General features: G+C 41.1%; 1 protein-coding gene across 5 annotated transcripts in view; it reads right to left on the bottom strand.

Moving 5' to 3' along the window:
* chd9 (chromodomain helicase DNA binding protein 9) overlaps positions 1-20,156 on the bottom strand; it is a 459,302-nt gene continuing 439,146 nt past the window's right edge. For all 5 annotated transcript variants that reach the window (XM_048605559.1, XM_048605561.1, XM_048605560.1 and 2 more), the window contains 5 exons: positions 19,599-20,015; positions 12,432-12,629; positions 11,905-12,042; positions 10,285-10,389; positions 1-1,150 (listed from right to left, as the gene is read on the bottom strand). In XM_048605559.1, the coding sequence (XP_048461516.1) occupies positions 293-1,150; positions 10,285-10,389; positions 11,905-12,042; positions 12,432-12,629; positions 19,599-20,015 (1,716 nt within the window). In that variant the 3' untranslated portion in view covers positions 1-292. The remainder of the gene's footprint in view (positions 1,151-10,284; positions 10,390-11,904; positions 12,043-12,431; positions 12,630-19,598; positions 20,016-20,156) is intronic.

The following is a 20,156-nucleotide window of genomic DNA, read 5'->3' as shown; positions in this document are numbered from 1 at the left end:
TGGTGCATATTTATTTTATTAAAATTAATTCCCTAAAAAAATTAACAACTAGCACTGTGATGCTTCAGTATTTGTTACAACTGAGAGCACACATGGATTCTGTTTAGCCTCCCAAAACAACTTTACATGCAAGGTACCATTAAATACTTTGTACCTATGAATAGATACTGAAATCCTTTCAGTTAATCACAAGTATTTTTTTCCAAATCATCACTGAACTATTTACAGAAAAGAACCATTTATACTATCAATGAAGCTGTTCCAGTGTAAGATTAAATATATTATTTCAAGTTCAGTCTTCTTCACTGGAATCCGAATCATCTGGTTGAGTTGTATCTTCACTAGTAGACGATGTTGCTTTCTCAGATGCATCATCTCCACTGTTTTCATGTGAAGAATTCTGTTCTGTTCCCTCTTTATGTTCTACTGTTTCCTTTGTAGGCTTGGGCATGGTTACACCTGTATTTCTATTAGTCTGTACATCAGAGACATTAGTCTGAGGGAATCCTGGAATAGGTATGTTAAGGCCTGGAGAGAGTAGAATGCCTGGATAAAGCATACTGGACAATAGCAGTGGATTAATAGCCAGAGGACCACTGGATGTTGCTGAGGCAGAAGCACTTGTGGTTGGTGTAACCTTCCTAGGCGAAGACGCAGAACTTGTCACTGAGATTTCATTACCAACATCCATGTTTGGTTTCTCTGTCCTTTCATTTGACTCATCTGTTGGCTTGAAGGAATCTATAGGGCTATTTCCATTCCGGTCCTTGGGACCCATCTCTGAAGGTTTAGTTAGTAAATCTCCCATACCAAAAATATTTGGTAACCCTGCCATACTAGAATGCATCATAGGAAACATGGAAGCCAGGGATTTTGTGTCTCCACCTGCAGATGGAAGGCCTGCAGGAAATCCCATCAATCCAGCTGTCAATTGTAAAGACTGTAAATTCTGGAGATTCTGTTGCAAGCTTTGGAGGCTGTTTAAGTCCATTCCTGCAAGAAGGCCATTGGCGACTAAGGGGTTAACAGTCATAGCTGCAGCAGCAGCTTTGGTGAGCTCACTTTTTGGACGTCTACCCCTTCGACTAACCTCTTCTCGCACGACAGGACCCGTGAGGATGCGGTCAAACATATTTTCCGGTAAATACCCCTAGGAAAGAAAAATCGCTTATGTTAAATACTTGCCATATTTATATGCTATAACAAGCCAAAATGGCAATGTTAGATCATTAACTAGCCCTTCCTCCTATTTTGATCTATTTTCTTCCTTGCTCACCTGAAACTATTGACACATTGTTTTACAGGCATTGAACGCTCTCAGGAATCTTAACCATATCACCATTTCTCACTTGTAAGCATATTAAGTGAGTGTCACACAATACAACCACAAGAAACATCACAGACTATGACATTTTCTAGCATGAGTTATAGTTAGAGATCTTAGGAACAGGAGTAGGCCATTCTGCCATCTGAACATGCTCTGCCATTTAATACCATTGCTGATCAAACCATTTAATGCCTTGGCACTCTGAAATCTATCAATCTCTACTCTTAAACATACTCAACAGTCCACAGAATTCCAACGATTTACAACCCTGAGCAAAAAAAAATCTCCTAATTTCAGCTCTATGTGGCATCTCACTTACTTTGAGATTTGTGCTCCATTGGTTTTAGATTCCACAACCAGAAAAGAAATATCTTATCTGCATCTACTCTATTATTGAACCCCTACAGTGCAGAAAGAAGCTGTTTGACCAACTGAGTTAGCACCAGCCTTCTGAACAGCATCCATTCCAGACCAAGAGAGCCCAACCCTATCCCCGTAACCTGGCATTTACCAAGGCTAACCTACCTAGCCTGCAAATCCCCAGACACTACAGGGCAATTTAGCACGGCCAATCCACCTAACCTGCACATCCTTGGACAGTTGGAGGAAACTGGAACATCCAGACATGGGGAGAACGTGCAAACTCCACACAATCACCCAAGGCTGGAATTGAACCTGGGAAGGTTTCGATAGAGGTCATCTCTAATTCTTCAAAACACTACAGAATATAGGCATAGTGTGTCCAATCTCTCTTCATGGAACAATCCCATATCACAGGAACAAGTCTGGGTGAACCTGCATTGCATTTGCTCCATAAGCATAACATCCTTCCTGTAGTAAGGAGATCAAGACTGCATATAGTACTCCAGTGTGATTTAATCAAGCTTCCATACAAGCGAAGCAAGACTTCACTACCCTGATACTCAAATCCTCTTGCAATAAAGGATAACATTTCGTTAGTCTTCCTGATAACTTGCTGCCTCTGCATGTTAGCCTTCTTTGACTTATTGACAAGGATACCTAGGTCCTATTGTACGTGAACACTTTACAACTTCTTCCCATTTAAGAAATATTCTGCACACCTGTTTCTCTTATCAAAGTAGATAATCCCAATTATTTCAGAAATGGATTGCTCTTCCATAACAGTAGCAGCACTGAGCTTAAACCAGATTACGAAATTCAGCACTGAATTGGAATCCAAACTACGATAATCCTGCTGAATAGATGAACTATTTTTACCTTATGCAGCTAAGATTCAGTAGCATACTTCTTTGAATACTGCTCATATTCCATATACAAATAAATAGGTCAATATGGTCAGCAATATATACAGAAATTACAATACAGAAACAGGCTCTTCGGCTCAACCCTCTATTTCATTTTTACCATCCTCAAAAATCACTGTTCTATTTGTGTTTACCCATCCTGTTCCCATGCTCTTAACTATTTTCATTCACCCGACACGCTAATTGAATCCTGAATGTCAAGTTTTTGCTTCAACTACTAATCCAGAATATGAAATGGAAGGTCATACAGTGTTATACCGAGAAGTTTCTCCTAACATCAGTTTTAAATTTGTTACATTGAATGTTCTATCTAGATCCCTCAACAGTCCTACCAACACAGTCCCATCTGTTAGTAATTTGAAATACTTTTAACTTTCTATCACAAACCAGTATTGCTGTTATGAAAAAATATAAACAAGTGAATCAATGTTCTGACAAAATAAAAAGATGTTATTAATAAATGTGCACAGTGGATATTTAATTCATGCAATTGGAAAATTAACTTCCAACATAGATAAATGCAAGGTGATACATTTTGATAAGAGCATAAGGAGATCATGCATTGCTTAAATAACAAAACTGAAGGGGGGTGTAAAGAAGCAGAAGTACAGATGCATAAACCCTTAAAAGAAGCAAAGCAGATTAATTGGGTTATTAGAAAAGCAAATAACCAGGATTCATTTCTTGTGCTGAAGTGCAGCAAAATTACATTGAACATGTATTGAATGCTAGTTAAGCCACAGTGTTGTGCACATTTTTGGTTTCCGCATGATAAAAATATATACAGAGTAAGATACAAAAATAATTGTCAAGAATGGTAAAAAAACTGAAAGGATATATTTATTGAAGACTGAGCAGCTTAAGCCTCCTGGCTGAGGCGTGACCCAAAAGAGATCATTAAAATTATGATGGAGTTTGATAGGATACATGTATAGAAAATACTTCCACTTGTGGGTGAAGTCCAAAACCTAAGGACATTAAGCCCATTGATTAAATATTCCAGATAATCAAGGGTACGCATAACCATAGTAAACCACGACCAAGCGAAACTTTGAGACATCAAGATCCCTCAAAAAAATCTTTGCAAAAATAGCACACCTCCTAAAATAAATGTACAAACACAAAGTAATAGAAATGTAATGCGGGGATATACACATCACTGTTATACTTTATTTACAGCATAAATCATAAATAGTAATGGAATTTTGTTTACCAAAACATTACTAAAAATGCGGAACGTGCCGCTCCCAGTTGAGGCAAGCAGGTGTATTCAAAAATGGAAGCTAGATAGACACCAGGATGGAAAACAGGAAGGAAGGAAAGAAAAAAAAGAGTATGCCCACTAGGTTTGAGGAAAAAGGATGAGCAGAGGTTAGTATGGAGCTGATCCAACAGGTCTATGCCAGCATTTATAGGATGATCAAATTGAGGTACTGAATGATTCAAAAAAAAAATCATTAAATTTAACAGCTTCTGATAAATGCTGCTCCCTATTGCAGGAATCCAGACATTTTGTTTAAAAAAAAACTTTGTTACTTTACTAATTTCTTCATCAAGTGAATATTTTGTCACATTTTTAGATTTACTTTAGTTTCTTCATTGTTCCGATAGCCCTCATTGGGCCTCTGTCCTCAATTTTAATCAATTTCTCATCACTTTAAATTAATCCATGACATTCTAAAAGAACTAGGAAAATGTATTTATTCTGTACTTTGGCTACTTAATTATTTGTGGAGGGCAAAAAAATGCAGCCTAGTATTCTGTATGATGCTACATATGTTTCTCTTTCCATCTTACCATAACTAGATCACACCTCAATGTTTATAAAGTTTGTCCCCAGTCCAAATCTAGTTTCCAATCATAGCTTATGTATTAACTTCATCCATTCTAACTGAATCATAAACTGCATAATATTTTGAACATTACACATGATCTGATCTAACTCAGTACCCATAACTAAAATTACTCTGACCTATTGGGCACAACATATTGCTTGCACAAGCCTTCTACAGATTTTAGGAATTCATTTTCCTTCCCCCCATTTACTCTCTTCCTTCCCAATTGAACAGTGCATAATCAGAATCTCTCAGAATAATAATTTAGTTACTCACACAATTGTGGGATCTAGTACTGCTCTACTTGGTTAAAGACAATTCCATAAATAATTTGGAGCTGAACAGGTATCCAAGAGTGAGGAACTTTACATGGTGAAAGAAACAATGGAAGGAGTGGGACGATCACAAATGCTCATTCAAAACGCTGGAACAACACAGCAAGTGGTTTTCTCCTAGAATTGTAAAATTCTATGCTTCAGCTCTATAACATGCCTGCATATTTTCTCTCCATAATTTAAAGGTACGTGAAGCATTTCTGTTAATGTCACAAGTCCTTTCAATAAAGGAACTGGTTCCAGTACCCCACATTTATTTCCTAATTATTGAAACAAGTGCATTTTAACACATCATGAAACAAAACTACTCCTCCTTGACCATTCTTTTGGTCTTAGTTAACTTCAGACCTTTTCCTGGTTTGTTTTTTTAATTCATTCATGTGATGTGGGTGTCACTGGCTAGGCATGCATTTAATGCCTATCCCCAGTTGCCTTTGATCAGATAGTGGAAGCTGCATTCTTGAACTGCTGTAGTCCATGTGCTGCAAGGAGATCCACGATGCCATGACAGTGGGAATTCCTGGATTTTGACCCAGAACACAAAAGGAGCTGCAATATGACAAGTGGTTTGGAGGGCCACTTGCAGGTGGTGGTGCTCCCATGCATCTGCTACACTGGTCCTTTTAGACATTAGTCGTAGGTTTGGAAGGTGGAAGGAATCTTAGTGAATTTCTGCAGTGCATCTTGTGGATGGCACAAACGGCTGTTACTGAGAGTTGGGATGGAGGGTGTGGGGGTTTGCTGATACGATGACAACAAAATGGGCTGAATGTCAAGGATGGTGTCAAGTTTCTTCAACGATGCTATAGCAACACTTATCCAGGCAAGTTGGGAGTATTCCATCACACTCCTAAAAGGTTGTGTCTTGTGTAGATGGAGAGGTTTTGAGGGGTCAGTAGGTAAGTTACTCTCTGGAGGAATCCTACCCTCTGACCTGCTCTTGTTGTCAATGTATTTATATGGCTAGTCCAGTTCAGTTTCATGTCAATAGTAATGCCCAGGATGTTGATACTGGGGGATTGAGATGTTAAATGACTTGAACGTTTAGGGATGACGGTTAGATTATTGCTTATTGGAGTCAGTCATTGTCTTGTATTTTTGAGGTGCAAATGTTACCGGTCACATTTCAGCCCAAACTCGGATATTGTCCGGGTCTTGCTGCATTTAGACATGACATAAATCAGCGAACAGTCCCTTCTTCTGACCTTTTAATGGAAGAAAATTGATTCATAAAGCACCTGAGGACTGACGGGCAACAGACACTACCCCAAAGAATTCCTACAGAAATATCCTAGAGAGTTGAGATGGCTGGCCTCCAACAACCACAATCATCTTCCTTTATGACATTCATGTTTTCAACCAGCAAAGAGTTTTCTCAGATTGCCACTGACTCCAGTTTTGTTAGGATTCCTTGATGCCACTCTCTTGTCAAATGTTGCCTTGATGTCAAGGACAGTCGCTCTCACCTCACCTCTGGAGTTCAGCGGTTTTGTTCATGTTTTAACCAAGACTAACGGTCAGAGCTGAGTGGCCCTGGCAGAACCTAAACTGGACGTCAGTGAACAGGTTACTGCTAAGCAAGAGCCACTTGTTAGCACTGATGACCCCTTACATCACTTTACTGACAACTGAGTGTAAACTAATGGGACAGTAATTGGTTGAGATGGAGTTATTATGCTTTGTGTGTACAGAACACACCTGGACGATTCTCCACGTTGTTGGGGAGACGTCAGTGTTTTAGCTGTACTGGAACGGCTTGTTTAGGAGCATGGCAGGTTCGAGAGCACATATCTACAGTACCAATGCTGGAATGATTTCAAGTCCACAGCCTTTGTAGTATCCACTGCCTCCAGCTAGGTTTTAAATTACGAGGAATGAATCCAATTGGCATCTGTGATACTGGAGACCTCTGGAGGAGATCAAGGTGGATCATTCACTTGACCATTCTGCCTGAAGATTGTTGCTACTGTTTTCAGGCTGCTCTGAAATTTCTATTTTTTTTTATTCATTTGTGGGATGTGGGCGTCGCTGGCTGGCCAGCATTTCTTGCCCATCCCTAGTTTCTCGAGAAGGCGGTGGTGAGCTGCCTTTTTGAACCGCTGCAGTCCTCCTGTTGTGGGTTGACCCACAATGCTATTAGAGAGGGAATTCCAGGTTTTTGACCCAGCAACAGTGAAGGAATGGCGATATATTTCCAAGTCAGTCAGTGATTTGGAGAGGAACTTGGAGATGATGGTGTTCCCATATATCTGCTGCCCTTGTCCTTCCATTTAGAAGTGGTCGTGGAATTGGAAGGTGCTGCCTGAGGATCTTTGGTGAATATCTGCACTGCATCTTGTAGATAGTACACACTGCTGCTACTGAGCATCGGTGGTGGAGAGAGTGAATGCTTGTAGATGCAGTGCCAATCAAGCGGGCTGCTTTGTCCTGGATGGTGTCAAGCTTCTTGAGTGTTGTTGGGGCTGCACTCATCCAGGCAAGTGGGGAGTATTCCATCACACTCCTGACTTGTGCCCTGTAGATGGTGGACAGGCTTTGGAGGAGTCAGGAGGTGAGGTACTCGCTGCAGTATTCCCAGCTTCTGGCCTGCTCTTGTAGCCAGTGTTAATGTGGTGAGTCCAGTTGAGTTTCTGGTCAATGGTAATCCCAGGATGTTGATAGTGGGGGATTCAGTAATGGTAACACCATTGAATGTCAAGGGGCGATGGTTAGATTGTCTCTTATTGGTGATGGTCATAGCCTGGAATTTGTGTGGCGTGAATGTCAATTGCCACTTGTCAGCCCAAGCCTGGATATTGTCCAGATCTTGTTGCATGTGAACATGAACTACATCAGTATCTGAGGAGTCGCGAATGGTGCTGAACATTGTGCCATCATCGGCGAACATCCCCAATTCTGACCTTATGATGGAGGGAAGGTCATTGATGAAGCAGCTGAAGATGGTTGGGCCCAGGACACTATCCTGAGGAACTCCTGCAGAGATGTCCTGGAGCTGGGATGATTGACCTCCCACAACCAAGACCATCTTCCTATGTATGACTCCAACCACCGGAGCATTTGTCCCCTGATACTCAGTGATTCCAGTTTTGCCAGGGCTTCTTGATGCCACACTCGGCCAAATGCAGCCTTGATATCAACGGCTGTCACTCTCACCTCACCTCTGGAATTCAGCTCTTTTGTCTATGTTTGAACCAAGGCTGTAATTAGATCAGGAGTGAGTGGCCCTTGTGGAACCCAAACTGGGTGTCGCTGAGCAGGTTATTTCTGAGCAAGTGCTGCTTGATAGCACTGTTGGTGACACCTTCCATCACTTTACTGATGATCGAGAGGAGACTGATGGGGCGGTAATTGGCCGGGTTGGATTTGTCCTGCTTTTTGAGTACAGGGCATACTTGGGCAATTTTCCACATTGTCGGGTAGATACCAGTGTTGTACTAGAACAGCTTGGCCAGGGGAGCAGCAAATTCTGGAACACAAGTCTTCAGTACTATTGCCGGAATGTTGTCAGGGCTGGTAGCCGTTGCAGTATCCAGTGTCTCCAACCGTTTCTTGATATCACGTGGAGTGAATCAAATTGGCTGAAGATTGGCATCTGTAATGCCGAGGAGGCCGAGATGGATCATCCACTTGCCACTTCTGGCTGAAGATTGCTGCGAATACTTCAGCCTTATCTTTTGCACTGATGTGCTGGGCTCTTCCATCATTGAGGATGGGGATATTTGTGGAGCCTCCTCCTCCACTGAGCTGTTTAATTGTCCACCACCGTTCACGACTGGATGTGGCAGGACTGCAGAGATTAGATCTGATCCGTTGGTTGTGGGATCGTTTAGCTCTGTCTATCATGAGCTGCTTTCACTGTGTGGCGTGCAAGTAGTCCTGTTTGGTAGCTTCACCAGGTTGATACCTCATCTTCAGGTATGCCTGGTGCTACTCCTGGCATGCCCTCCTACACTCTCCATTGAACCAGGGTTGATCCCCTGGCTTGATAGTAATGGTTGAGTGGGGGATATGCCGGGCCATGAGGTTACAGATTGTGCAGGAGTACAATTCTGCTGCTGTTGATAGCCCACAGCGCCTCATGGCTGCCCAGTCTTGAGTTGTTAGATTTGTGCAAAGTCTGTCCCATTTAGCATGGTGATAGTGCTACACAACACGATGGAGGTTCTCAATGTGCAGACAGGACTTTGTCGCCACAAAGGACTGTGTGATGATCACTCTTACTGTCATGGACAGGTGCAACTGCAGCTGGCAGATTAGTAAGGATGAGGTCAAGTATGGTTTTCCCTCACCACCTGCCGCAGACCCAGTCTAGCAGCTATGTCCTGTAGGACCCAACCAGCTTGGTTAGTAGTACTGCTGCCGAGCCACTCTCGGTGGTGGACATTGAAATCCCGCACCCAGAGTACATTTTATGCCCTTGCCATCCTCAGTGCTCCCTCTAAGTGTTGCTCAACATCGAGGAGTACTGATTCATCAGCTGAGGGAGGACGGTATGTGGTAATCAACAGGAGGTTTCCTTGCCCACGTTTAACTTGAAGCCATGAGACTTCATGGGGTCCGGAGTCAATGTTGAGGACTCCTAGAGCAACACCCTCCCAACTGTATACCACTGCTGGGTCTGTCCTGCCGGTGAGACAGGACATATCCAGGGATGGTGATGGTGGTGTGTGGGACATTGTTTGTAAAGCATGATTCTGTGAGTATGACTATGTCAAGCTGTTGCTCAACTAGTCTGTGAGACAGCTCTCCCAATTTTGGCACTAACCCCCAGATGTTAGCGAGGAGGACTTTGCATGGTTGACAGGGTTGTTTCTGCCGTTGTCTTTTCTGGTGCCTAGGTCGATGCCAGGTGATCTATCCAGTTCCATTTCTTTGAGTCTTTGTAGCGATTGATACAACTGAGTGGCTTGCTAGGCCGTTTCAGAGGGCAGTTGAGAGTCAACCACATTGCTGTGGGTCTGGAGTCACATGTAGCCCGGACCAGGTGAGGGCAGCTGATTTCTTCCCCTAAAGGACATTAGTGAAACAGATGGATTTTTCCGACAATTTGCAATGATTTCATGGTGATCGGTAGATTCTTAATTCCAGACTTCTTGTTTTTTTTTTGGAATTCCAATTCCACCATCTGCCGTGGTGGGATTTGAACCTGGGTCCCCAGAACGTCAGCTGGGTTTCTGGATTAATAGTCTAGTGATAATACCACTAGGCCGTCGCCCTGGAGTAATATAATTTATGATTATGATTTCAAGTAGTCGTGCTCCACAATTCAGTGAATCTCAACAAACTGTGAATCCAATTTAGCAGATATATGAATGTACATGAATAGAATTGCTGACGAGATGATTGGATTCTCACAGCCAAACTGCCAGGTTGAGTTGTTGAAAGACAGCAGTTAATCACGTACTGGTCTAAGCTTACACTTTTACTACTTCAAAACAGGGTACAAATTACAACATGAAATTTCAACATGAAACCTTCTTAAATTTCAATACACTACTTACTGACTGCTTTACTACAGTTGCCCATTCTGGAGCAATCCCAAAATCTGGATTTTCCTGCAGCCACCTCTCCAAGTCTTTAATTGGAGGAGCCAGTGAGCCACCCACCTACAGTAAAAAAAAAAAATGCAATTTACAGAACTTTATATATTTCAGCTTTCCTCTCCTCAATTGCCCATGTATCAAGTTTTAAAACAGCAATATTGTAAAAATAAAAAGTGCCCATATCAGGGACAAAATATTAGCTGTCGTCTTTGAAAGGTAAACCTGATGCCTGAAATCTAAAATATAAACAAAAATTACTAGACATATTGAACAAGTCAGGCTGCAATTGTAGAAACAGAATTAGAACATTTCAGTTCTGTGACCAATGGCTAGAACTGAAAAATGTCCCAGACGTAACTGGTTGTAAGCAGCACAGAATCCAGGAAAGCAGAGTGCAGGAAAGAACAAAAGGGAAGATCTTTTAGGGTGGAAGGTAGTAATGATTAAATTATGAAAAAAGAAGAAAGATGTTAAAGAGAAAGAGGGTATAGAAACAAAAGATGGGTCTGGAAGAGCTGGGGAGTCATTTGCAGCATCTATTTCCCAAAAGCAGCAGGAGCAGTGGCTGCAAATAGAAACTGTGGAACTTGATATCAAATCTGGATGTTTGTAAAACGTCTAATCGAAAGATAATGTGCTGTTCCTTCAGCATTCATTGAGCTTCATTAGAACAGCATAGGAGTCCAAAAAAAAAGGACAGAGTGAGACAGACTTAAAATAAGGGACAGCCAGAAACTTGGGACCACTCTTGCAGACTGAATAGAGGTGTTCAGCAAAGTGATCACTCAGTCTCTGTTTGGGCTCCTCAGTGCAGAGGTGGTCATAAGTGAATGCTGTATATTTAATCAAAAGAAGTATAATTCAGTTGCCATTATCTCTAGAATTATGAAATGGGATTCCAGACTCTGGGAATGAGGGAGTTAACGGTGATCATGTTATATCACTTGCACAGAGAGATGGAAGGCTAGAGCAGGATGTTGTGTAAAGAACAGTTCACTGGTACGCTGAAAGGAGAGGGGAAAGAAAGATGTACTGAACACTGACACTATGGTAGATGCAGTGGATAAAGCAGAGGAGGGTCCATTTAGTGTTGAGGTTGGTAGAATGGAGAGTGAGGAGAAGCAGTCGCATCATGGATTTGTCAAGCAAGGGAAGGGGTGAGAGCAGATGTGTGGGAAATCAGAAGAATGCCATTGACCACAATGAAAGGGGGCTTCTCATTGAAGGAAAAAGAAAAGATGTATCAAAATTACTGGTGTGAAAGGTGTCATCATCAGGACATACAAAGAACAGTGTATGACATTAACCTCTCCTTTATTTTTCCTGCTCAATAACTTTGCAAATTTTGATCCATCATTTCCAAGTTATTCCATTGCTTCCACTCAGTACAACTCGCTTGTGTTATGGTAGAAAGGAGGCAGTAAGTGGGAGGGCAAAGAGAAGAAACACTTGTAGAGCAGTGGAGATTTCTAACTCGAAAGGTGCCAATGAGATATTGACAGTTTGTTACAAAGGAAACATACCTTGCAGTTACAAATTCATAAAACTCTTTTTACCATGTATAATACAGAAAGTCACCTTTTTGGCATTTCGTCTATTTATAACAGGTACACGTTCTTCTCCAGTCAGACTTTTGACATCTATTTTGTTAGGGTTTCTGCATCGATGTCTTTTTTGCTTTGGTCTATCACCCAAAATCTCAGTTTTAACAATTTTCTGAAATAAATGCAAAAATTTCAAAGCTATAAAAATGCTACTGTTGCAATATACGAGTCATACGCCTGGAATAATAGCAAACATTGGATTAAGGCTTAGAAATACTGCACATCAGCCCAAGAAGATAATATACTAGTATTGCATAGTAACTAAAATATATCATATCAAGTCCCCACTGCACAATGTAGAACTGTATCAATTTAAAGGAATAAGCATAAATATCTGGCTCTAGAGTTAGAAAAGTATAACTTCTCTCAGCGACAATAAATAACTGTTTAGAAGCATTCAGCTACTATTGTTTATACATTGAATTCATCATGAGGAACCTCCCCAATTGCATTTCTGGGCTGCATAGATTTACTTGCATTTCTATTTCTGCAAATACTTACTGGAACATGTGATGACACATCTGCCACATAGTCTGGGTGTTCCTTGAGCCACTCTTCTAAATCCTTTCTTTTTGGAGCATCCTCTCCTGTGAGTCTTGTGCCATTTTTCACATTAATAACTGAAACATGACTATCAGCATCAAGTCGTACTTGGGATACGCCGAGAGCTGCCTGTCTGTTGTTTAACTCAATATTAGCCTGTGGAGAGAAACAGATATAGTCGGTTTGCAGAAATTTCCAGTAGTTGCCATAATACAGTTTACAATTATTACTGGAATACTTTACAGATTTAACTTCACTGTTTAGTTTGTTCAGGGAGTTTCTTGTAATATTACAATTGTTCAATTTTAAAATTTCTCAGATACACCAGATTGAGATACAGAAGACTGTAAAATACAACCTGAGGTTAATAAAGTTGCTGAATAGGCGTGTAGCTGGCAAATAAGTTTTGATATAAACAAATGAAGAACTGTTCAGTTTGGTAGGAAGATAAAGAAAGACACATTCTTTTCAGAAGATAGCACTGGAAAACATGGCAATGACTGAAAATTGCCACCTGGATCTTCAAATTTAAGTATGACCCCACCTTTATGTTTTACCTTATGTAAATGAATTCTAGATTTGATTTGATTTTATGATCATATATACAGAGATACTGTGAAAGTTATTGTTTTGCATGCTACCTGGGCAAATCATAAGTACATCAGGGTTAATAGAACAGAATGCAGAATATAGTGTTACAGCTACAGAGGAAGTGTACAGAAAGTGCAACCTTCATATATGAGAGGTCTGTTCACAAGTCTGATAAGTGAGGAAGAAACTATTCTTGAATCTGTCGGTACATGTTTTCAAACTTTTGTATCTTCTGCCTTACAGAAGAGGGGGTGGAAGATAGTATAACCGGGATGGGGTCTTTGATTATATTATCGGAGACACAGGGAAGTATAGATGGAGTCAGTGGATGGGAGGCTGGTTTGCGCGATGGACTGAGCTGTGTTCACAACTCTATTTTGTTGCAGATGCAGCCAGAGCTGCACTCACTGAGAGGTTGCAAGCCTGAGCAAGATACGCTTAAAGTCAGCCTATACCTCTTAAAAGCCCAGATGTATTCTAGCAGGAGCAGGGACTGGAACTGATTGTATAAAAATGGGTCAGTTAGATGAACACTGAATTTTGACACAACATTGACGTCTTGTATCAGCAATACATTAGGAGGTTTTTCACACAAACTCTCAGAAGGTAGTGGGAACAGATAATTACGTTAGGCCTGGGGGCTTGATGCAGCCCCACAAACAGTACAATGACCTCATATGATTAATTAAGGAACGTTCAAATGCTACTACCAATAGCAGCACCAGCAGACTCACTGCTCAAACCCTCCAACTCAACTATCAATAACTTTCATTATTCATGACTTAAACCTAATATTTACATGTCTTACTCATACACAGCACTGTTACAGGTCTCACACACGTCACAGCTTGTACGCATTGCTGTTTATTCAACCACAATACTCATCACCCAAAAACACAGTACTGCACTCAATGACAATTGCCTACCACTTTCAAAACAAGATGGAATACGGAGGCAGCAACTGGAATGAGACAGTAGGTTGCATCTCCTTACGCCCAAGGAGAAGACAGTGGGTGCCATTATTTGCCTGGATTGAGTCCAAGGTCACTTGTGGAACTGAAACCTGAGGTTTACAGAATGTTCATAATTTAACCTCTCATTCTAGTTTCTGTGCAAATTTCAGTCTCTCCTGATTTACAAGCAGATGATGCAAACATGCACCTCTGGTGTCCAGCATCATTTCCTGCATCAGTACATACCTATCTATCCATCCCTGTGCAATCCTCTTCTATGACGTACATTTTTCAGTAACCCAAGAATTGAATGATTGACTGACCGATTTACTTACTGGTCACCTGTACCAAGTACAGTGAAAAGCTTTGTTTACGAGCAGTGCAGGCAGATCATAGTAAGCAAGGAGGTACAGATCAAAAAGTCTCAGACAACGGCATACAGGTTACATTGCACAGGGTGTGCGCTAGGTGAGATCAGCATTATTTGATGCTACAGAATCCATTCATCAGTCGAATAATGGCCGGGAAGAAGCTGTTCCTGAACCTGCTTGTGTGTGTGTTCAGGCTTCTGGATCTTCTGCCTGATGTAAGAGGTTGTAGGAGATCATTACTAGGTGTGATGGGTCTTTGATGATGTTGGCACCCTTTCCATGGCAGCAAGCAGTGTAAATGGAGTCCATGGATGGAAGTTTGGTTTCCATGACAGTTTGGATTGTGCACAGCACCTCTGTAGTTTCTTACAGTCCCGGGCAGAGCAGTTGCCATACCAGGCCAGTATGCACTCGGACATCATGCTTTCAATGGTGCATCTGTAGAAGCTGGTGAGGGTCCTTATGGACATGCCAAATTTCCTGAGCTACCAGATGAACAAGAGGTGTTGTTGTGCCTTCTTGACTGTCGCATTTACGTGGGAAGTCAAACACAGATTGTTGGTTATCGTCACTCCGAGGAACTGGACGCTCTCCACCCTCTCAACCTCAGTTCTGTTGATGTAGATGGGGGCGGGTTTGCCTCCTTTCTTTCTGAAGTCAATGATCAGTTATTTAGTTCTGCCGATGTTGAGAGAGGGGTTATTCCCATTGCACCATGTCACCAAGCCCTCTATTTCCCTCCTGTATTTTGATTCGTCATTATTAGATATCCGTCCTACGGTGGCGTCATCAGCAAACTTCGTGCCCCAGAGGGCGTTCGCTCGGAATTTGGCAACATAATTGTGGGTATACAGGGAGTACAGTAGGGGGCTGAGGATGCGTCCTTTGGGGGGCTCCAGTGTTGATTGATATTGTGGAGGAGATGCAGTTACCTATCTTCACTGATTGCAGGCGGTGGGTCAGAAAGCTGAGCATCCAGTTGCAGAGGGCGGAGCTGAAACCAAGTTTTGAGATCAGTCTGGAGGGCATAATGGTGTTGAAGGTAGAGCCGTAAGCAGGAGTTTGACATAGGTGTTTCATTATCCCTGGAACAACTGGATGAGTGCAGGGCTAGGGAGATGGCATCCGCTGTGGACCTGTTATGTCGGTACAAAATTGTAGGAGATCGAGGCAGGCTTGTAGACTGGAGTTTATGTGGGCCATGACCAGCCTCTCAAAGCACTTCATGATTACGGAGGTCAGACTAGATGGAAAAGATGGTACTGACACAGCAGGAACATCATCTTGGGGAAGAACTTGGACTTAAAATTATAGCCACCTGTTCAGATACCGAGAGTGTGTAATTTAAAAGATAGCATAAAGGTGAGATCTGTAAACAGTGAGCAATGTTTCCATCAAGCTGTGCAACTATGCAACAGCCTAAAAAGTACCACTATGAAGAATAATACAAACAGGCGGCTGAGATAAAAAAATTTAACAGGACTACACAGATCAACTAAATATTAAAGGGAACCTTGGTGTAAAACACCAGACACAAATAACTTACAGCCCAAGGATGGAATTGCCTTCAGAAAAAAAACTGATAGGTATGCACACTGAAATACATGGCGCATTTACAGGCATGTCAAAAAGCTTGCAATCACTGTCTGGAAACATGGAGGTGTCCAATATGCTTGACATGGAATACTGCGGACCCAAGCAATATGCCTGGTGGTTGACATTTCAGCTTCTACTTTTCTACTCAGAAGTCATCCATGATCTGAGCGTTGTACAAATAAATCTGACTGAAGTCATTCAAGATCATCTTGCTGCTACTCAGGATCACAATGCTGCTAACAGACACTACAGTGCAAAGGTGTGCGTAAAGTGTCACAGCAGTCTGCAATCTGTTTCAAACAAATGTTAAAATTGCTGAGGTGCAGTCCCTTAGAAGTGGCATTAGTTGTGTAAAGCCTCAAAAGCAATCTCTCGCACAGATCATTAGTAGCCTTCTATCAGTTATGCCGCAATCACTGGGGTAGCACTGCGTGAGAGCACAAGGACAGACACCAAGAGAATATACAAGAATGTTAAGTAGATTTATATATCAAGAAAATTGGATAGTTTGTCATGAAGTTGTTGGATTGTTGTGGTTTTACTTTGGCTGTGATGGTCTGTTACAGAGGGAAGATGCTGAATTAAGGACTATTTTAATGTTTAGTCTAGTTGGGTGATTAAATTGCAGCCAGCCCATCTAGAAAAAGGATTTGATGGCTGTCTTTTCTCTTGCTCCTCATCTTCCTGGTCACTGCATACCTGATGGGAAGAGCTTGACCTCATGATTACAAGGATGTGCAGGAGTCTTAGCACAAGCTCAGGTTACAGACCAGAGTGGTCCAGGCAAAGAAATGTTATTCAAAACATCAGAATACTCTGCTCGATCACAGTATGTTTGGCTTTAATTACGTGAATGCTACACATGGGCATGTGGGCTGTGCACTTGATGATTTGGTCAGTGACTGACTTTTTACTCATTACTTGCAGAATGTTTGCAGAACTTAACTTGGACAACATGAGTGGAATCCTTTTCTGTTGCAGTACATTTTAATTTACTTGTGGCATTCACAAAACCACGTGGGTATTCAGTGTCACCCTGCACAATAAGTGAAGCCATGAATCTGCTCCATCTGGTTCCCTCTGGCAAAATGGAATGAATATATTCAACCCTCTTTACACTCAAACTTTGTAATTTGACAATGGACAGCAAACTGGCAGACAGTGTAAATATTGTCTGTTACAGATTAGGAGTCTGAGGTATGATAAATATGACTGTGGTGATGTCATCCTCACCCTGGTCAGTGCCTATACTTTAGGCAGTAGGAGCTGGCAGATTTCCATGAATATATCTGTGGTGAAGTGGAGATGTCTTACGCACATTTTCCCTCAACTGACATTGTGGGATTGCTCCTTGCAAAGCCTGGATGGATACAGCCTCCTGCTAAGAGGTCTTATCCCAGTTCCTGCTTGAATAGATTGTCCTCTCCTACATCTGTTCATTCTCCCTCTGGTGTTGTAGTTCAAAGGGCATGCAAATTACAATGACTATGTTCAGAGTTCTGAAGAACAGTCATATATTAACACTGGCTCTCTCTCTCCACAGATGATGCCAGACCTGCCCAGTTTCTCCAGCATTCTCTGTTTTGACAATGTCTGGGTGCAAGTAGTCTGAACAGAATCCTTAAAGTTACAGAAGGATTTTTTGATGGGTTTGAATAAAAAGGGATTGAATGGGATGTATGAACACTGCTACAAATTCTTTATAATACTTTGAAATAACAAAGCGTTTCCAGGGTATGTTTGTTAATTGTCTTGCATGTTGAACCTTTTGCTGCCTTTCATGCAAACATTTAACAGTGTGACCAGTTAATATTCTAGCCTCAAAATTAAAATCCGAGGCAAACAAAAACCCTATCTTCCCAAATTGCTAAATGTTGTACTAGTACTTGAATTCACGATGAATTTCACAAATGTTAAAAACAAGTCCTGCCTTGAGTGTAAGATAGCCTACTTCACTCATTGTGATGACCTCTGCAGCCCTGGCTTCCACTGCTCCGTGCAGTTTTTGAATCTGAAGAGTTTGACAATTACTTCAATGCTTATAATTTTGTCGCTGCTTGTTTTAATAGCTTGAGGTAGAAAGCATCAGGTTCTAGATACATGTCCATCTTATTTTCACCATTACCTTTTTTAAAAAGGCATTATATCTATTTTCTAGTTTCCTTTGGCTTGTTTTCAGGAGCCCATATACTACTGGCATTCTTTCACGAGATGTATGTGACCAACAGGGCTGCATTTATTGCCCTGATCACTCTTGATACAAGTCGCTTGCTGGCCATTTTACAGTTAAGAGGAAATGTTACACTGTGGATCTAGAAATACATTTCCTGCCCAGATGGAAGCCGTTAGAGATGGCTTTTCAAAATAATGTGATAGATTCATAATTCTTCAATTCTGAGGCAGTGTTTCAATTTCATACTTTAACAATCAATTGTATTTACATTTCACTAGTTATTGTGGTGGGATTTGAACCCATGTCCTAGTGGTCTCTGGATTATTAGTTCAGTGACATTAACACTGTAACACCTTTGCTCCCTCTTCCTTTACTGTAAAAGCCATTCAAAAAACTCTCATTTATATGAGCTCTGCAATTTCCTTAGCATCTATATCCACATATACTCTAAAACATACAGCAATTTCATAATTACGAATTTGTAACTCTTGGGAGTCCAATTAAGTTGGAAAATGCTCAGAGCATTAATTAGTCACCTAAAAGAGTATGCGTGAACCAGAAAATGTCTTAAGTCAACGAGTTAAAATATCCTTGAAGAAGTTCCACTTAGTAAATACAAAACACTTTTACTTTGGAACTAGTTAAGTTTAGCTTATAGATAACCAACATTTGAACACTAGTTTCTAACTCTGCTAATTCTTATGCTCATTTTGGGAGCACAATTATAACCTCTCAAATGAGTCTAGATCCTAGCGCAGAGTTATAAAATATAATGATGGACTCAAGTCTGGAAAACTGTTTTTGTCGTCCTTTTTGAAAGCATAATTCCATGCTGAAGCATGACTCCAATTAAGTCTGCATACTTTCCAGAAGTCCCCGGGTAGCAATTAACTCTGGGAACCCCTGAATATAGGGCACTGTTGCTCCAAACCACTAAATCCTCAAAAAGCTTGTTATTTCCCTCTATCCCTCAGGTTTACTGAAAATGCTCTGGTGCTCTAACAGTTGACTTGTTATCAGCTCATTTCAAACAGGCTAGGGATTAAATTTGACACATCCTTGATCTCTGCTTTAGTCGCTTATCAGAAGCAAATGCACCACTGAACTAGCAACAAAATATTTTGGTGGTTCTGATGTGATGAATTGAATGTAGCCCATTTAAACAACATAATTTTTATAACAAAGCAAAAATAATTAAAGAGGATCTATCCTGCTTGGCAAAGCATGACTCTCGTTAGAATAAGTGAAAACATCAATAACAATAATCATCTAGAAATTTAAATCAAGACATTGGCTGAAAAAAGACAGAGCTAATGAGGTAAATAAGATTATGCAAGTAAAAGTAACTTTTACAGCTTTTGATTCCATGGCGAATCTGCATTGCAGACATTATTCCTCCAAATAACTTGATGATAATGTTGCAAAATACATGTAAACTTACAGGTAGTACTGATTTGCTTCTGTTCATGAAGAGGATGTCTACTCCTTCTACATTTTTTTTCCGTCCTCTTCTCTTTTTAACCATTGGCTGGCCATCCAATAGGACCCCATTTGTACAGTGCCGTGATATCTGCTGTGAAGTACTGGCTATTGCTGATTTAGGATCAGAGATCACTGTGGAGGTGTTGCCAGGCAAACTTGAATTGAATAACACTGACGATGGCAAAGAGTTGGAGCTCCCAGCTCCCTGTAAAGATTTGGAAAGGTCCACAGCCAACTCCTGGCTGCTGTCAGACGCAGAATACAAATCATGCAGCCGTGCCATGTATTGCTGTTGATCTGAAGTTCCTTCTTCAACCTCAAGTCCTCTCTTCTGACTGAGCCTTTGTTTCTGAAAAGTTAACTTCAATCCACCTTCCTATTAAAACAAATTTTAATATTAGAAAAATCAATTGAAAGGTGTCAAATCTACCTTTCTTGCTGAATCTTTATTTGTTAAAATTCGGCGGTTGGAGAACACACATCAACTGTATTTTGACTTAAATATAAACACAATCAC

This window comes from Rhincodon typus, chromosome 15 (genome assembly GCF_021869965.1).
Source record: "Rhincodon typus isolate 14 chromosome 15, sRhiTyp1.1, whole genome shotgun sequence".
Classification (NCBI taxonomy): Eukaryota; Metazoa; Chordata; class Chondrichthyes; order Orectolobiformes; family Rhincodontidae; genus Rhincodon; species Rhincodon typus.
Note: the sequence above shows the minus strand (reverse complement) of the source record. Positions and strands in the feature narration are given on the sequence as shown.